Genomic DNA, 18,835 nt, shown 5'->3' with positions numbered 1-18,835 from the left:
AGTTTCCAACTTGCACTTGAATGCAGCACAGACAGATTCTGATGTTCGTGGTTGTAAACGTGTCCTCAAACGCCTCTCTGACTCTTTCCTTCCTGCTCAAAGTTCCTCTTTTCTGAACTTGGTGTTTGTGCCTGACGCTGATCGTCTCCGTGTGGAGCTCCGTGTGAAGGTAACGTTAGCAGTGTGTAATGTTTCCTGGCTAACATCAGCTGTGTGCAGCTCAGTTCCAGCACAAATCTGCCGCTCCATAGTTCACGGTAACGGACTCATGAGGTCGACCGTTAAACGCTCTCCCGCCATTTTGTCTGTGTGCGCGGATGTGTACGTTTTTGTTACCACTGTCATCTCATCAATAGCCTATTTGTAAAAGATCTCTGTTCATAGTTTAGTTGGATTTTAAAACTCTGTAGTTGGACAGTTTTATTTTGGACTGATGCTAAAATTCTTGCTGATTGTTTCTGTCGAGGTTTTGTACTTGACATCCGCCATTTTGGATGTGATAAGCTGTAGAGAGTGCGTCCAAAAAGAGAAACCAGAAAGAGAACCTGTTTTATTAATAACCTCTTGCAAATAGAAGAATATGAAAAAAACAACAGCAAATAGGATAAAACCTTTAAATTACTTGAATTTCTAAAATCACCATCATCTGTTAACACAAATTTGATCATTTCAAATTTTTGTTTTCATTTTCTCTTCCCAGTTACTTCTTTCTCATTCTCTTCATTCTCCTTGTCACCTTACGTCTCACTCCTTAACTGAAGTTATAGTTCTCACATAAGAAGTCCAGCCAACGTCCTTTATTTAATCTCTGTGTTGTCACAGTTATTATCATCAGATCAGACATGAGACCCAGACAACAACATAAGTTTACAAGCTAACATCATGTCAGCTAACATTAGACGATAGCATCATAAACTTTAAATTACTTTGCCTCTGATCAACAGTTTGATTACATTCTCACATCACAGGTTTATTTGCTAAGTGTGAGTCCGCCCACATTAGATCCACTTTTCAGCAGGTGGAATAATTTGTAGTATATAGGTAATACATCAACAATGCTGCCGTGGCTAAGTTAGGAATATTTATAATGTCATTTCCAAAACTTGCATATGATCTGCAATTTGTAGCAGATCTACTGACTGTCACAGAGCAGCTGGAGCAGTCTCGAATGCAGGTCAGTCCACTGCTGCCCCCTGTGGCCAAGTGCCATAGCTACTGCTGGATGAACTCGTGACACATCTGCGCCTGTTTCTATGAACACATTGAGTCTGAGTGGCTGCACTTACACTGGTGCATTCAACATATTGAAAGATGGCAGCAATGTGGATTGTCAAGACTCAAACCAACCATTGAGCAAAGACAGCAGCATCACTTGTTTCTGTTTGTTATACAGCCAGATTTACTCGTGACACACATGTGCAGCTGCTTTATCACCTATTCTGAATTTGTTTCAAGCACAATACATTTGTTACACATGTTGGGATATTGTGTTTGTTTTAAATGTTATATACCTGTGTGGTATGTGACTTGTGTTGCCATGACGCCAGGTCTCTCTTGGAAATGAGATTTTTAATCTCAATGAGATTTTTTTTTACCTGGATAAGTAAAGGACTAATTTGTAACTTTCAGTGTTTTCCGGTCTTCCAAAAGAAAAAAAACCTTCAACTACATGACATGCAGTTGTGTATTTGTTTTCACCTTATCATACACTTGAAGTTTTACAAATCACCACTTCTTTAGTGAATATCATTTCAGTCTCAGACAATCTCGTTTCTCTTACAGAGGTTGAATGCACCTTCTGCGGATGGCGGTACCACACAGTGTGCGTGGACTTCCCCTGCACAGAAGGCAACTACAAATGCTGTGAATGCTAAATAAACAGAAACAAATGATCCCTGTTGTCTTTGCCTGATGATTGGTTTGAGTCTTGACAATCCACATTGCTGGCGTTGCATCTTTCAATGCCAGCAATGGCAGGTATCAGTGCTCAAACCTTTTGTGTTTGTTTCCAACAAGTTGCCCACCTCGGGAAACAAAAATGTGTTCTTTTACTTGTCAGATGAACATATGAGACACTTTGACTCTTCAGTGCAGTGTGGAGCCTAACAAAGATCTGTTTTGTGTCCCAGCTGATCAGCAGGAGGAGGAGAGTCTGACGGAGCAGCAGAGGAACATTTTCAGCTACTTGGACTCAGCTCAGCCACTACAGAGGAAACAATGAGCTCAACACAGAAGGTGACAGACAGAGCAGGACCATATGACCAAAGATATTTATCACCATATACATTTGAACATTTGCCATAACCATGTAGCTGACGATAGAATTGACAGCAGACAAAATACTTTACAGCTGCACAACTTTATTAAAAACCCATCAATGTATTTTCACTGAAACAAGCAGCTGTTGTTTATGTGCATTAAAGTTATATAAAAATGTAACAGTGCAAATGCAAATTCCTCGCTGACAGTTTAACCAAAAGGCGTTTCCAGTGGAAACTGGCCGACACATCCTGAGCATAACCATGTATAATATCCACTAAACTTCAGAAGAGGTTATACAGTCGTGGCCAAAAGGTTTGAGAATTGCATAAATATTGGAACCTGGAGAAGTTGCTGCTTAAGTTTTTATAATAGCATTTTGCCTGCACTCCAGAATGTTATGAGGAGTGATCAGATGAACTGCATCGTCCTTCTTTGCCATGAAAACGAACTTAATCCCCAAAAAGCCTTACCACTGCATTTCATTGCTGTCATCGAAGGACCTGCTGAGACCATTTCAGTGATCGTCTTCTTAACTCAGGTGAGAATGTTGGCGAGCACGAGGCTGGAGATCATCATGGCTGTATCCCGATTCAGGTTCTGCAGCTTTAAAGTCCTCAAGGGCCGCGTACTCAAAGACCGCTAAGGCCGAAGTGCGAGGCTCGTAGGCTCGTGAAATGGGACGTCTAGCCTCCGTCGCGCTGCCCAGGTTGCCTAGCAACCATGATACTAACAGCTGGAAACGTTTCATACAGCTTTGTTTGACAGAAATGAAGGAGAACATATTTAGTTCATTTGTTTCTACATGAGCTCTGTGTGATTTGATGAGTATCTGAGGCTGAGACCACAGGACTGTGAAACATGATTGTTGGGCTTCATTTCTGTGCTGAACAGTCGTTTAAGATTAGCTGTAAATAACAATTAGCTGATGTTGTTCATGAGACTAAAGTCATCTCACTGTGGTAATGTAAATATGATATGGCCAATATTATAGTTATTATATTAATCACTTCACTCACAGACAAGTATCTGTGACAGTGTGTATACAGATGTATCATATATGAGACAAATATTGTTTATTTAATATGTTGGTACTAAATTTGGCTCAATGCTTACATATATGTGTAAAAAGCAAATGTAGGAGCTGTGATAACTGTGTCTGATAGAATGAAGAGTCGACTGATATATGAAATATTCCTTTATTGGGTGAGAAAATCAGACCATGTCATAACTGCTGTAAGTCACACAGAATAGATATCAGAGCCTTAAACAGGCTGACTTCTGCTAAATGGGTCAAACTGGGCAGAAAGTCTACAAACACATAACATCCTTATAGAATATGATGTAACACTATAGATCAACTTACCTCAGAATATATTAAATTCAATTTTATTTATAAGGTTATAGGTTTTATAGGTTTTATGGAGATGCCATCCTTGTGTTTTAGTGGCAAATAAATTTGGCAGTCATCGGCATAACAATGAAATGAGATCCCATGCCTTCTAAGGATAGAACCCAGAGGCAATAGATACAGTGAAAAGAGCAGTGGCCCTAAAATTGAGCCCTGTGGGACGCTGCATGACAGAGAAGCAGAAGACGATTCGTAACCGAGAAGGCTGACAGAGAAATATTATTATTATTATTATTGATTGCTTATATTTGAACAATTGTGAAACCTCACTGTGGATGTAAGAGTGAAATTATGTGGATATCTTGAATCCACTTTATTGTGTAATATTTTATGTGAGTATTTGACGGAAGACGAGCAACATCTGTTGTGGAAGCTAACGGGGTTCCTTTAGAATAAACAAACATAGGATTTATTATCACTGAATAATTCTGTATAAATCTATACAAATTATAGAAATATGTAATAGGAAACAACAAAATAATCTAAATTATAAAATAATGTGTGTGTGTGTGTGTGTGTGTGTGTGTGTGTGTGTGTGTGTGTGTGTGTGTGTGTACAATCAGGAGGGATGGGCATGATTTTAGTGTTTGAACAGTCATGAATTATCTTTAACAGCAGGTTGGATGTAATGTGTTAGAACTACCAGCAGGTGGGGATAAGAGACCTTTAAGGTGTTTGGTGCCACGCTCCACCTTCAGGTTTAAAACTAGTGTTAATGGAGTTTGAAGGTTGAGTTTGTTCCACGACTGCATTTCACTCACTGCCTCTGTTTGTATCTCTGTCACTGCAGGACCAACATGGAGCCAGAAGTCAGCGCTCTCAGGAGGCCGACAAACCTCACAGAAGAAAGGGAGAGAAAAAACACACCTGTGACGAGTGTGGGAAGGGTTTTACTGTGAGGGCTTCACTAAAACAGCATCAGGTCATCCACACTGGAGAGAGACCGTTCAGCTGTGACTTGTGTGGAAAGTCTTTTTCCTGGAAGCGTTGCCTAAAACAACACCAACTCATCCACAGTGGAGTTAAAAAGTACAGCTGTGATCAGTGTGGCAGAGCTTTTACTCAAAGTAGCAGCTTACAGAGTCATCTAGTTACCCACTCTGGAATTAAGGCATACAGCTGTGATCAGTGTGGCAGAGCTTTTACTCACAGTAGCCACTTACAGAGGCATCAAGTTACCCACTCTGGAATTAAGGCATACAGCTGTGATCAGTGTGGCAGAGCTTTTACTCACAGTAGTAGCTTACAGAGTCATCTAGTTACCCACTCTGGAATTAAGGCATACAGCTGTGACGAGTGTGGGATGGAGTTTACTCTGAAGGCTTCACTAAAACATCATCAGGTCATCCACACTGGAGAGAGACCGTTCAGCTGTGACTTGTGTGGAAAGTCTTTTTCCTTGAAGCGTTCCCTAAAACAACACCAGCTCATCCACAGTGGAGTTAAAGCGTACAGCTGTGATCAGTGTGGCAGAGCTTTTACTCGTAGTAGCAGCTTACAGAGTCATCTAGTTACCCACTCTGGAATTAAGCCATACAGCTGTGACATCTGTGGAAAAACTTTCAGCCAGAGAGAGAGCCGAAATAGACACCTACGCATTCACACCAGACATGATGTGTACTGCTGTGAACAGTGTGGCAAACAGTTTACAACAGACGCACAGTTACAACAACACATGTTTACCCACACTGAGGAGAGACCTTATCGATGTGACCTGTGTGAGAAAACTTTTAAATCTCCACGTCACCTGAGACGACACCAACAGATCCACACCAGAAAGAGACTCTACAAGTGCAGCTACTGTGAGGTATGTATTTATATTGTTATCTTGTCATTTTAGCCTGACTGTTTGGAACAACTCTGCTCATTAAACTGTGTTAGCATGTTAGCAATTCTACTGCATGGAAAAGCAGCTCTGAGTGATTATTCAGATTTTCCTTTCAGTTATGATTTTAGTATTACTGTAGTATTATGGTGGTAGTATTGTAGTTATTGCAGCCCAGTAAACTGAGTGTGTTAACTGAAACAGTCAAATGTAGTTGGACGTCTGCAGAGATGCTCTTTATTTCAGGCGACGTTCAGGATACAAATGTTGAAGGACTGACTTACACTGTCTTTGTGTCTTTGTTTAGAAGCAGAGCGACACAGATGGATCCAGTTCTCAACCCTGTCATCACTGTGGTGGTGGGAAAGACTTTCATTGTGACCTCTGTGGAAAAACTTTCAGTCAGCAAAAGACCCTAAAAGTACATCAACGTAGACACACTGGAGACAAACTGAAATACTGCAAAGAATGTGGGAGAAGCTTCACCACACCAAGTGAGTTAAAACGACATGAACTGATTCACAGTGGGGTTAAAAAGCACCTCTGTGATCAGTGTGGGTCATCCTTCACCACTGAAAGTCAGCTTAAATCACACAAAGGAGTCCACACAGGAGAGAAACCACACAAGTGCAGACACTGTGAGAGAAGCTTCTCACATTCAGGTAATCGTAACCTTCATGAACGTACACACATGGAAGGAAACTACAGCTGTGACCAGTGTGACAAGAGCTTCAGGAATCTCAGTTCATACTCTGAACACAAACGATCCCACGTTACTAATAAACTGTTTCACTGTTACCAATGTGCCCAAACATTCACCTCATTGTCTGCTCTGTGCAAACATCAGCGCGATCACTCAGGGCTGAAATCACTCCCATCACTGGATCACAGTGAATCTGAAGACACAGAAAGATCCTCTGGTTTCAGTGTCAGACTCAAAAAGCTTGAGATCAGGCTCCACAGAGTTCAGATAGAATCATTTAAACTTGTGTTGAACTGAACTGGTTGCTGGGCTGAACTTCTACATAATACAGATCTACATGGGATCTTCTTTTCTGTTGTTTTACTGAGTCAGTTTTGTCCTTTTTTCTCTGTCCTGGTTTTGCTCGTCTGTAAATGATTGAAACTCAGTCAAATAGTTCATTGTTCTCCAGCAAAACGTTTTGGAAACTCATGTTTAACCTTTAAAACTCTGACATGTTTTAGCACACAAGGCTTCATCGGGGAGTTCACTCATGATTGGACCATGAGAACAAAGGATTTTAGTTCTTTCAAAGAGAGTCTTGGAGATGTTTGATGTTTCTGTTTTTCTGAAACCACCTGAAAGAAAAACTATTTTTCTTGCTTTATGTAGTGTGGAAGTTTTTAATGTTTCTTCATCTGTGATGTTCTTGAATGTGTTCACGTGAAGATGGTACAAATAAACTGTCCTTTCAGCTTTAGCTCCTAATTTATTCATTATTTATGGATGTAGCACAGCAGCCGTCTCTTGATTAACACATGGAGGGCTTGGGATCTGATGGTGTCGTCTCCCTAATTTGCCCACTCAGTAAATCTCACTCATGGCCAAGAAATTGAAATAAACCTTGTTTCCCTGCTGGATAGTGATCCACTGTAACTCTGCTCCTCCTTCCTGTTTAGGATTTATGTGGCTGAAGTAAAATTCCCTCCATCCATCACTTATCCCAGCTAACCCAAAGTGAAATAAAGTTTTGCTCGTCTTAAAAAAGCATTACAATAATGGGCATTACCAATGCAAACTGAATGATACAGAAGATGAAAGAAGAGACTTTGATCAGTTAATAAAGCTCATGATCTTGATTCATTGTGGCTGCTACACAGATACTTCTGGGTCACTTCTCTCAGTTAGGAACCTTCCTCACCAAACTGACTGTTGGACCACACCCCTGGTTTCATGAGAAATTGTTTCAGCCATGATTTCTCTTCCTGTATTTCAGAGTAAAGACTGAAGTGACAAATGGAAGCATGTTTAAAAACACAATGTGAGAGAGACGTTGAGGTCCTTAGAAGTTACCCTGGGTTTTTCTGTCACCCTGCTAGATGTTACACACCTTGTTATTGGACTGATTTCTACTGCTGGACTACTCCTGCGGAGAGTAACAATACTCTTACTAATTAGCTCCCTTTCACACCTTTGGGGATATTTATTTTTGTGTTTGCAGCGCTGTGAGCCAGAACAGCGAGAGAAAAATCTGCAACAGCGACGAGCCGAATGCTTACGTGAATCGCAGCAGCTGCACATGTGCTACGCTGAATTAGAGGATATCTTTGCTCTGGATTTCTATTTCTACTTTTTCATTTCTATATGATTCTTCTTGCATCTAAACAAAGATGATTCAATTTGCTAAATGTTGATGGCTCTTCGTGCTCAGGTGTAAATGAGACGTAATATTTGCTCTTGGTTTGGTTCTCCTGTACAGAACCTTGCAGTACAACAGAAACCTAAAAACATTATTTGTAGTTGTTATTCTTAGTTGTTCTGCTGCCTAAATACCACAGGGTCTGATTATGAAGTTATTGAGCTGCACATACTTTACGACCTGCTTAAGTTCGAGGTCACAGCGTCTGTAGAGCAGCTGGAACATAATGAAGTCTACAAGGTTAAAGTTTTCTCTTCAGTTATTGTTCTTTCTGCTGCTTGGTTTGATGGATCTGAGAGCTTTTGTTTTTATTATTGTTATTATAATTATCATTAATATTTTACTCTCTAGAAGCTTTAAAATAGTGTTTGTGTTTGAAAAAATTGATTTAAGAATTGAACAGAAACATCTGTCCTTCTGAAAATCGCCCAAAGGCACGGAGACAAAGTCAAAGGATGCAACCTGTAACTTTCTCTTCCTTCATGTCAGGACCATCATCCATGATTTATATAAAATGCATATAGCAACAGTAGCACTTTAGTTTGGACTTTATGATTTCTGTAACTGGAAAATATTATTTTGTTTAAAGACAGAAGAGACCGCATAGTTGCAACATCAAAGGGAAATATTAATTAATTAGCATCAAGTATATTTGTTGCTTAAGCGTTTGCACTATAACTTAAGTAGGATTATAACTTTTAAGGAAGGAAAGATTTCAGATATTTAATTCACTGCTTCAGTTATTTTATATGAAATTAAAACATTTACGTTGGTCAAACATGATGCTCTAAATCAAATAAAAGTTTGAAAATAAATGATGTATTTTTAAATGCTGCAACAAATGTTCACAAAAAGTAACTATAATTAAAACCAGTTAAACAAAATCAAATGTTTGAATCATGCTTAACCAAATGCCAGGCTGGAGAGCTGAACCTAAAGTATACGTAGAAAGATTTCAACATCTGAGCAGTTTTTAATGTTTTTATCACATATAAATGTCACAGCAGTGGGTCCTGGCCCAATGCTTTGTGTTTTTGGTTTTCTTTGACTCTTGTTTTTCTTGCTTTTTGTTCTTCTTATTTATCAGGCTCTCAGTAATCTTAGTTCTCCCTCCCTCAGTGTTCATTTCAGCCTGTGTTTAGTTTCTGTTCCCGTGTCCCACGTTTCATCGTTTCATGTCGAGTCAGCCCTGTCTCTCTGTTTCCTGTGTCTCCCCAGTCAGCCCCGCCTCCCTCGGGCACTCATGTGTGATACAGAGTAATAAACCTGACTACATTTACTACACTCTCTTTATTACCTGTTACTTTAAAATTCATACACTAATTATGTCTGCCCATCTCTCTAATGTGAAGGTCAAAGGTCAACATCCCAGTGACATAAGAATAATCCCAAAGGGGCAAAGGCAGCGGTTAATTTAGCACATTTAGCATTAAGGGTACAGCAACGATATACTTTTACTTATTGTGGCAGGGGTGTGGTCTCTGGCCTGCTGCAGTGGAGGCTGGTGGCGGGACATTGGACGGCACAGGTGAGGGTGATGGAGCTCATGACTCTCCCCTTTATAGTGACAGAGGAGACTGGCGTGGGGGAAGCGTGTAGTGGAGGAAGCCGAGGAGAGAGCTGGTTTCTGGCTACAAAGACGGCGTCAAACCAGAAAAGATTGCTCGTGGTCAAATGTCAAAGGAGCTTGCAAAGAAAAGCGTCTGGACTTCTTTAAGTTACTTGAAGACGTTTCACCTCTCATCCGAGAAGCTTCTTCAGTTCTAAGGTCAAATGGTGGAGAGTCCCAGATATAAACCTAGTGGGAGTGACCCCCCACAGAGGGACAAAAGGACCCCCTGATGATCCTCTAATCGCCTGAGCCAAGGTGTGAAACTGGGTGTGGGTCCCAATCAGCCAGAGTTTCGGGTGGGTTCATTGTGAAACCTGGCCCCACCTTATCATGCGAATTCCTGAGATCAGATGGCCCAGGATGTGAGTGGGCGTTAAGGCGTCTGGGAAGGGATCTCAAAACTGGATTATAGATGGCAGAGAGTTGGTGTCGTAAACCCCGCCTCTGTTCAAAGATGGTCGCTCACAGTGGACATAGATGGCTTCTTTCACTCCTCTTTCAAACCATCTGTCCTCTCTGTCCAAAATGTGAACATTGGCATCCTCAAAGAGTGTCCTTTATCCTTAAGATGCAGATGGACTGCTGAGTCTTGTCATGTGGAGGTGGCTCTTCTATGTTGTGCCATGCGCTTGTGAAGTGGCTGTTTGGTCTCTCCAATGTAGAGGTCTGGGCATTCTTCGCTGCACTGTACAGCATACACCACGTTGTTAAGTCTGTGTTTTGGCGTTTTATCTTTCGGGTGAACCAGTTTCTGTCTGAGCGTGTTGCTGGGTCTGAAATGCACCAGGATGTCATGCTTGGAGAAAACTCTCCTGAGTTTTTCTGATACTCCGGCTACATAGGGGATGACAATGTTGTTACGTCTGTCCTTCTTATCCTCCCTCGCTGGTGTCTGATCTTCTTTTCTGTGCCTCTTTGCTGACTTTAAAGTCAGCAAAGAGGCTCCTTTGACTACGATGACCTGGATGACTGAGAACCTTCACAGACACTTGTGGTCAAATAATGTGTCAATCACCTGTGAATCAAACTGTGTGTGGCTCAGTTCATGTCACAGTGTTGTTTAGTATATCTTCACTTGTCTCACTCTCCTTCTGTTCTGTCCATCAGGACGATCCTCAGCGCTTACACAGATCCTCCATCGATGTTGTAACTGTTGGCATGATGACATTGTATATAATTTGGATTATTTCTTTATCTTGTCAAGATCTATGTCATGATTGTAAATTGTTTAAGCTGTACATTACTGTTTGTTTTTTGTAGTCAACGTTTTGGTGCTTTGTGCTTTTATTTTGAAAGTCAAGTTCGCTTACAAGTTGCGCTAGAATAAAGGTTTTTAGTGGTTTTATTATAAAGGTTTTGTTATTATATAATAATGATAATAATAATATCAATAACATTGAGGCACATTGTGTGGAGGAGGTTCAGTCATATCCTGATCATCCTGACAGATTTGATGGTTTTTATCCTCACCTGCTGTGTAGAAATGGTCTGACTGGTCGCTGTTACTGGGAGGTCGAGTGGAGAGGAAGCGTTTATATATCAGTGAGTTACAGAAGCATCAGAAGGAAAGGAGGCAGTGATGACTGTGTGTTTGGAAACAATGATCAGTCCTGGAGTCTGAGCTGCTCTGATGATGGTCCTCGTTATAAGAGATAAGATAAGATAAGATAGAACTTTATTAATCCCTCGGGTGGGTTCCTCTGGGAAATTCGATTTCCAAAAAAGCACAGCACCGACAGAAGTTACAGAGTTATACACACACACATATATATAAATACAGAGACCATATAAATAAAATATACGAAGGGGATAAATAGAATAAATAGGAATAAAAATAAAAATACAAGTGAATTGCACATTTCAAGTATTGAGTCTATTGCACCGTTGACTATTTACAAAAGTATTGCACAAGGTATTGTACAGTGAGGTGAAGAGGCACTACAGCTTAGTTGTTCCCTCCTTTGTCCTCCTGTTTCCCCTCCCTCTCCCCTCCAGAGAGGAGTTAAACAGTCTGATGGCGTGTGGGACAAAGGAGTTTTTAAGTCTGTTAGTTCTTGTCTTTGGGAGAAGCAACCTGTCACTGAACAGACTCTTCTGGTTGTTAATGGCCGTGTGCAGAGGATGCCTGGCATTGTCCATAATGTCCATCAGTTTCTTTAATGTCCTTTTCTCTGCCACTGTCACCAGAGTGTCCAGCTTCATGCCGACCACAGAGCTAGCCCTCCTGATCAGTTTCTCCTGCCTGGATGAGTCCTCCTTTGCTGTGCTGCTCCCCCAGCACACCACAGCATAGAAAAGTACTCCAGCAACCACCGACTGGTAAAACATCCTCAGGAGCTTCCTGCAGATGTTAAAAGACCTCAGCCTCCTGAGGAAGTACAGTCGGCTTTGGGCTTTTTTATACAGGTGCTCTGTGTTGCATGACCAGTCCAGTTTATTGTCCACCCACAGCCCGAGGTACTTGTACTTGTTGACCACCTCCACCTCCTCCCCCTCTATCTGAACCGGCAGTGGACCTGCTCTAGACCTCCCGAAGTCCACAACCAGTTCCTTAGTCTTTGAGGTGTTGAGTTGCAGGTGGTTTGTGTGACTCCATGCGACAAAGTTCCTCACCAGACTTCTGTACTCCTCTTCCTGATCATCCCAGATACACCCCATGATGGCTGTGTCGTCTGCAAACTTCTGAATGTGGCATAATTCAGAGTTGTAGCAGAAGTCAGAGGTGTACAGGGTGAAGAGAAGAGGGGACAGCACAGTTCCCTGTGGTGCTCCTGTGCTGCTGACCACTGTGTCAGACGTGATGTCCTTCAGCCTGACGTACTGTGGTCTGTCGGTGAGGTACTCGGAGATCCAAGCCACCAGGCAGGGGTCCACCTCCATCCTGTTCAGTTTTTCTTGAAGCATACAGGGCCGGATGGTATTAAAGGCACTGGAAAAGTCAAGAAACAGGATCCTGACCGTGCCTTTTCCCCCATCCAGGTGTGAGTGGGCTCTGTGTAGGAGTTACAGGATGGCATCCTCCACTCCGACACCCGCCTTGTATGCAAACTGTAGTGGGTCCTGGGCATGTTGTACCTGTGGTCGGAGGAGGTTGAGGAAGAGCCGCTCTAGAGTCTTCATAAGATGTGACGTCAGTGCCACCGGTCGGAAGTCATTCAGCTCATTGGGCCGGTTCTTTTTGGGGACCGGGACGATGCAGGATGTCTTCCATAGGGCGGGCACTCTCCCCAGTCGCAGACTAAGGTTGAAGACTCGTTGTAGCGGCTCCCCAAGTTCAGCAGCACACGCCTTTAGCATCCTAGGACACACCTTGTCTGGGCCTGCTGCCTTTCTGGGGCGAAGCTTCCTCAGTTGTCTCCTGACCTGATCCACTGTGACACTGGGAGATGTTTGGGAAGAGGGGAGGGGGGGAGATGTCTTGCTGCTGAGAGAGGGATTGGAGGAGGGGGGTGTCATGGTGTCAGGAAGGGGGGGAAGCGAGGGAGGTAGGAGAGTGGGGATTGGACTCTGTAGTGAAGGTGAGGGTGGGGGGGTTGTGGGCTGGTCAAACCTGTTGAAGAAGTTGTTGAGTTCGTTTGCCTTCTCCACAGTCCCCCCCACTGTGCTTTTCTTGGTGTTGTGGCCTGTGATGGTTTTCACACCATTCCAGACCTCCCTCATATTGTTCCTCTCCAACTTCTGCTCCACCTTCCTCCTGTAGGTGTCCTTTGCTTCCCTCAGGCAGCGTTTCACCTCCCGCTGTGCTGCCTTCATCTCCTCCTTCACTTTGCTCCTGAAAGCCTTCTTCTTCATGTTGAGGACAGCTTTGACTTCCTGTGTTACCCACAGTTTGTTATTAGGATAACACCGTACCGTCTTAGCAGGGGCGACCGTGTCCACACAAAAGTTGAGGTAGTCTGTAAGACAGTGTGTCGCCCCCTCTATGTCCTCACCATGTGGGCTCAGGAGCACATCCCAGTCTGTGGTGTCATAACAGTCCCTCAGAGCATCCTCCTTTTCTGGGGTCCATCTCCGGATGGAGCGCGTTGTGACAGGCTGCCTTTGGACGAGGGGTGTGTATTGTGGCTGTAGGTAAACCAGGTTGTGGTCTGACTTCCCTAGTGGGGCGAGGGGGGTGGCTCTGTATGCATCTCTCACATTAGCATACAGTAGGTCAATTGTCCTGTTGCTTCTTGTGGGACAATTCACAAACTGGTGAAAAGCAGCCAGAGTAGAGTCCAGTGTGGCATGGTTAAAGTCTCCAGATATAATAATGAAAGCCTCGGGGTTTTGTGTCTGAAGTCTTGCTGTGACTGTGTGTATTTTCTCACAGGCAGCTGTTGCGTCGGCCCTCGGAGGGATGTAAACACACACACAGATCACATGACTGAACTCCCGAGGTAGATAATATGGCCGCAAGCTAACAGCTAGCAGCTCCAGGTCCGGACGGCATACCGAAACTTTAACGGAGACGTGTCCAGGGTTACAGTATCTGTTGTTAACGTAGACAATGAGTCCCCCACCTCTGCTTTTTCCGCTGGTCTGCGTGTCCCTATCGGCTCTCACGGGTGTGAAACCGCATAGGTCTACGTTAGCCTGCGGCGTTAGTTCGGTTAGCCACGTCTCCGTGAAGATAAACAAGCTGCACTCACGGTATAGTCTGTGGTTGTTCAGAGCGCACAGTTCGTCAATCTTATTCTGTAACGAGTTCACGTTGCCCATGATCACTGTCGGGATTGATGGTTTGAATCGCCTCCGGTGATCCGCTCTCCTCGCTCCAGCTTTGCAGCCTCTGTAGCTCCTCTTTAGCTCGGCCGGGATGTTGTGTCGCATGCCGGTCTGTCCCTTTGTTTTTAGTGCCAGCAGCTCCGCTCTCGAATAGATGAAGGAACTGGTTCCAGAAGTTTTAAAAAGTGCATTATCCATCTTGTATCGCTATATCTAAGAGGTATAAGTAGAGGAAGGTGAAAAAAAAGTTTGAAAAGCCTAGTCTAAAAAGTTAAAGTTAACAAAAAGGTGCGGTGTTGCAGAGCTACTTGGAAAGGCTGCCGTCACTCCAGCGCCATCTTGTCTGTCACAATAACAGACAAACATCCATCTCCTCCTCCTCCTCCTCCTCTGTCTCTAACAGAGCAGCAGTGTATGTGGACTGTCCTGCTGGCACTCTGTCCTTCTACAGAGTCTCCTCTGACACTCTGATCCACCTCCACACCTTCAACACCACATTCACTCAAACTCTTTATCCTGGGTTTAGACTCTGGTCTCGTGGTGCCTCAGTGTCCCTGTGCTGAGTGGAGTGTAAAGAGTGTCTCCTGTTACAGAAACACTCTGACTGTTGAACAGATAGTTCAGTCTGTACATGTCTGTCTCTTTCACTCACAAACACGTTTTCAGATTCATGGATTCAATCAGTTGATGTTTGAAACTCTTCTAAATGATTCCTTGTAAACTTCTTCCTCTTCAGTCACAAACAAACAGGAAGTGATGTCACATGTGTTCCTGTCCACACAGCAGAATGAGTCTATTGCTGACAGTGATGTACAAACAGAGTGAGCATTTCTGAGGCCCAAAATAAACTGAGTAGTTCACTGAATGAACAATGGACTGTGAGCTCAGTTCCTTCATCATTAGTATGGATTATATATGTATATGTATTATATTAGTATCATATATATCAGGTGCTGCTGCTTTCAGTCATTGTGCAAATGTGCTGTTTGTAAGCTTGTAAAGCTGCAGTCAGCTGAGACTGAAGAAGTCACCTGATCAGTGAGCAAACGTTTCTGAAAAGGTCCAGATGAACAGAATCAACCTTTTGGGATCAGCCAGCAATGCAGCATCATTGTTGTTCAGCTTCAGAGGTTTGCAGGAATGAACTGATGACCAGAAACAGCTGCAAAGTCCAAGAAAATACCAGCTGGAGTTCAGCTGCATTTGAAGAAGTCAAAGAAAAGTAAGGATGGCAAAGGGCGACGTTTTCTTCCAAAGAGCTGCAAACATGGTCGATGCCTCATTAGAAGAATCATCTGGACATTTGTGAGGAACTCTAACCAAGAAAGCAACGTCACACAGATCCAACAGACAGTTTCCATGACTGCAAGTGTTGAGTGGAAAAATGCTACATTGCATTATTGCATCCTCTCACCACAGGAGGCGCTGTTGGCACCACTGATTGCTGATCAGCTGTTCTCTGATGATCTGATTGATACTGTGAATAACGGGACTCACTGAACTCTGTGACACAGTGAAGATTACAGAGTTTAACTTCAACATCTGACTGACGTCACACAGACAGAAGGATGAACCAGTGAGGCACAGAACACAGTTACTGGAGATACTGGATCAGCTCCATGTGAACCTCTGATGGAGAAGCTGCTGAGCCAGAGAAACATCAGGACATGACAGCAGCTGCACTTATCTAACAACATGTAGCAGAGCTGATCTATGTTAGAGGATCTATCACAGCAGCTGAAGCCAAAGTCCAACACTGGATACCAGCTGAGCCTGTGCTGAGTGTAGTGTTACAGGAAAAGGGCAGAAACACTGGTAGCTCCCAGTGATGCTGACTGGGGCACAGAGCTGAATGATGCAGCATCAGGACACTGTTTCAGTCTGACTGACAGAGAAACCTGTAGCTGTATCTACATGTGAGGCAGAGGCCACACAAGCAGCTTTCTATGTTTCACAGTGACTGAGATCTTCAGTGGGGGTGGACATGCTCCTGTACAGACCTCTGAGGAGAACCAAGGTGCAGTCAAAGAGTCCAGTCTGTCCTCACAGATGTGAACATGTGCTTTCATCAGGTCTGCTGTCAGCTAGCAGGCTCACATCAGAATCACTGTTCCTGAAAAACACAGTCTGTGTGACATCATCAGTCAGCTGATGGTCCCAGATCTGAATGGTTTGTGTCTCTACTGAGGAAGTCAGAGAATATCACTGAGGTGTGGATCAGGTCTGAGTGAGCTGTGGAGGGACAGCTTTAAACAGTCCACAGGTCTCACGTCCTGCTCAGTCTGCTAGCAGATACCTCGTATTGTTCCAGATGTGCTGACATCAGCAGCAGCACAGCTGTGTGATACCATGAATCTCAGTTATTGATCCAACACACAGTAAATACAAAGATCAGGATTTCTGAGAGTAATCATTATGAGTCTGAACACATGATCACTGAATGTTAGTCTCCACAATAATAAGCTAACACAAGCAAACACAGCTTTCAGCTCTTATTTTGAAACTGGCTTATTTAGAGAGCTGTGATGTGAGCGTGCCTGGCTCTGAGGCACTTGGGTCAGCCTCTGTTGTTTAGAAGTGTTACAGACTGTGAATGACACAGACCTGTCAGTTTCCATGTTTGTCTGTAACACAGCTCAGGGGCTCCATGCTGAACGCATCCATCCAGTGTTATTGATCCAGGACTGATACCAGCATTGGGATCAATACTACAACACACAATCACATGTGTCCACGTGATGCAGTTTGAAGAGCAATCAGATGTCTCTGTATGAGGAGGCGGGGTCACAGGAGGTTCACAGAAACTCTGCAGCAGCATCATCAGCTCACATGGAAACTTTGATGATTCACTTCTGTGGTGTTTTTACAGAAACACGTCACAAAATTAGCTCCACCTGTTTTGTGAGCTTCGAGTTTCTTGTCTTCATCCTGGATTCTTGTGTTGCTGTTTTTACACACAGCAGATATTTCCTGGTTGCTTCCTTGATGACCACATGAAGCTTTCTGAAGCTTGGATTGAAAACGCTTCATTACTCAAAGCTTTCCAACACAGGCCTCTGTGCTGCCATCTGGTGGACAAACATGTGAAGTGCAGCGTGAAGCTACAAATGAAACTGCTTCAGCTACGTTTATATATAACATACTATAACCTATATAATGTGGAGATCAGGGAAATTATTTTGTTGCTACTGTTAATAATCATCATCATTACCATTGCATTAATAATATAATCTACAGCATTGATATTGCATTCAGATGTTTAAACATTTTGGTACCCAATTAGCCTTTACTACAGGTGCAGTTATAACCACTTTAAACTGTTGAGTTGAATCTATGATCTTAAATGCTTTTGAATGCTTGTTATAATCTTAAGTGTGTATGGGCTGATTCTGTTGATTCTGAGTCCACTCTGTGCAAAGTCTTGACAGGAAAATGCAGGTTTGCAGAGCGTGCTTTTGCAAAAGTGAAACTAAAAGCAGAGTGTAAGTGCAGCTTATTCTGAGGAGCTGTTTGGATGATGCTATTTGAATAACCAGGTTGTTCATTATTATCTTTTATACTTTTATATTCTTTTATTAAGCTTCTAGTAGAGGTTCTTGATTAAAACATTTATTCAATATACTACATATATAGTTTTAGTAAACTGCTGACACATTTGAGAGTGGCCTCTGTTTGACTGCGAGCGTTAGTAGGTGAGAGGTGACACAGAGTGCCAAGTGAGGTCGTGACACACACACACACATAGTAGATACATCCAGTTATAGGTGAGAGGTTAATCATGTTTGCTTGCAACTGCGAGCGTGCAGAAGTGGTATCTTACTGCAGAGCATGGTCTGTGGTTTTGGAGAAGCGGCAGTCAAAAGGTTGACAGGAAACATCTGCCATGAAGATAGAGATAATGTTCTTTTCAAACTGTGTTAAAAGTCATTGTGGTTTTGATTTGACGTATGTATGTATGTATCTGTGTGACGTTGAAGGGGCGTCATTAAATTCAAACCCCGATGGTATAAAATATCTGTTTATGCTTTGATTAGTCGGAGATCAGCGCTGTCTGCGTACGGCGCTGGTCCCCCCACGCCTGTGTTCATTAAAATCAATTGTTTGACCAAGCTCTTCTGGACCTCTTTGTTTGTACTCTCCTTCCTCAATATTTGAACCTTAACAATAACTATATGTATAGTGTATTATGTAGGTGTTAGAGCTGGGGGTAGAACTGCTGATGGCCTGGTTGTTATTTATGTTCCCCATGGTTCACCAGCTCTCACACAACATCAGCACCAATGATCCTTATAAACCTCTGAATCAGGTCCTGAAGCTGTGACGTCCTGAGTGAAGACCTCACTGATCACATGACTCTGGTCACCTGGACTCAGTGTTTCTGAAGCAGTGTGCTGGGTTTTTAAAAATACGTGGCTGCTGCCTGATGTTGGGCCCACAGAGGAAGACGACTCACTCGCTCTTCTTCACTTCCTCCTTAAACATGTGGAAGGAGAGCAAAGTGCTGCCAGACTCTTATTTCTGACAGGAACAGAAGAAACCACAGCAAACTGTTGCAGTTCTTCATCTTCATCACAATCTGTTTATTTCTGATGGTGTCTTCAGTCTGAGGTTTGAAGTTTCCATGTCTGTGTGATGTGTGG

General features: G+C 43.0%; 1 protein-coding gene across 4 annotated transcripts in view; it reads left to right on the top strand.

The window, feature by feature from the left end:
• The window catches only part of LOC309702270 (uncharacterized protein), a 253,656-nt gene that overhangs the window by 1,437 nt on the left and 233,384 nt on the right, over positions 1-18,835 (top strand). Inside the window, exons 1-5 of one of the 4 annotated variants that reach the window (XM_082526855.1) lie at positions 80-169; positions 1,783-1,848; positions 2,130-2,235; positions 4,461-5,477; positions 5,803-6,937. In XM_082526855.1, the coding sequence (XP_082382981.1) occupies positions 2,218-2,235; positions 4,461-5,477; positions 5,803-6,495 (1,728 nt within the window). In that variant the 5' untranslated portion in view covers positions 80-169; positions 1,783-1,848; positions 2,130-2,217 and the 3' untranslated portion in view covers positions 6,496-6,937. Of the gene's footprint in view, positions 1-79; positions 170-1,782; positions 1,978-2,129; positions 2,236-4,460; positions 5,478-5,802; positions 6,938-18,835 lie in introns of those variants that run through there. The other 3 variants (XM_082526858.1, XM_082526856.1, XM_082526857.1) reach the window with 3 other exon arrangements.

This window comes from Aulonocara stuartgranti (genome assembly GCF_965226115.1).
Source record: "Aulonocara stuartgranti genome assembly, chromosome: 3".
Lineage (NCBI taxonomy): Eukaryota > Metazoa > Chordata > Actinopteri > Cichliformes > Cichlidae > Aulonocara > Aulonocara stuartgranti.
The sequence above is the reverse complement of the archived record's forward strand: the minus strand, read 5'-3'. Positions and strand labels throughout refer to the sequence as shown.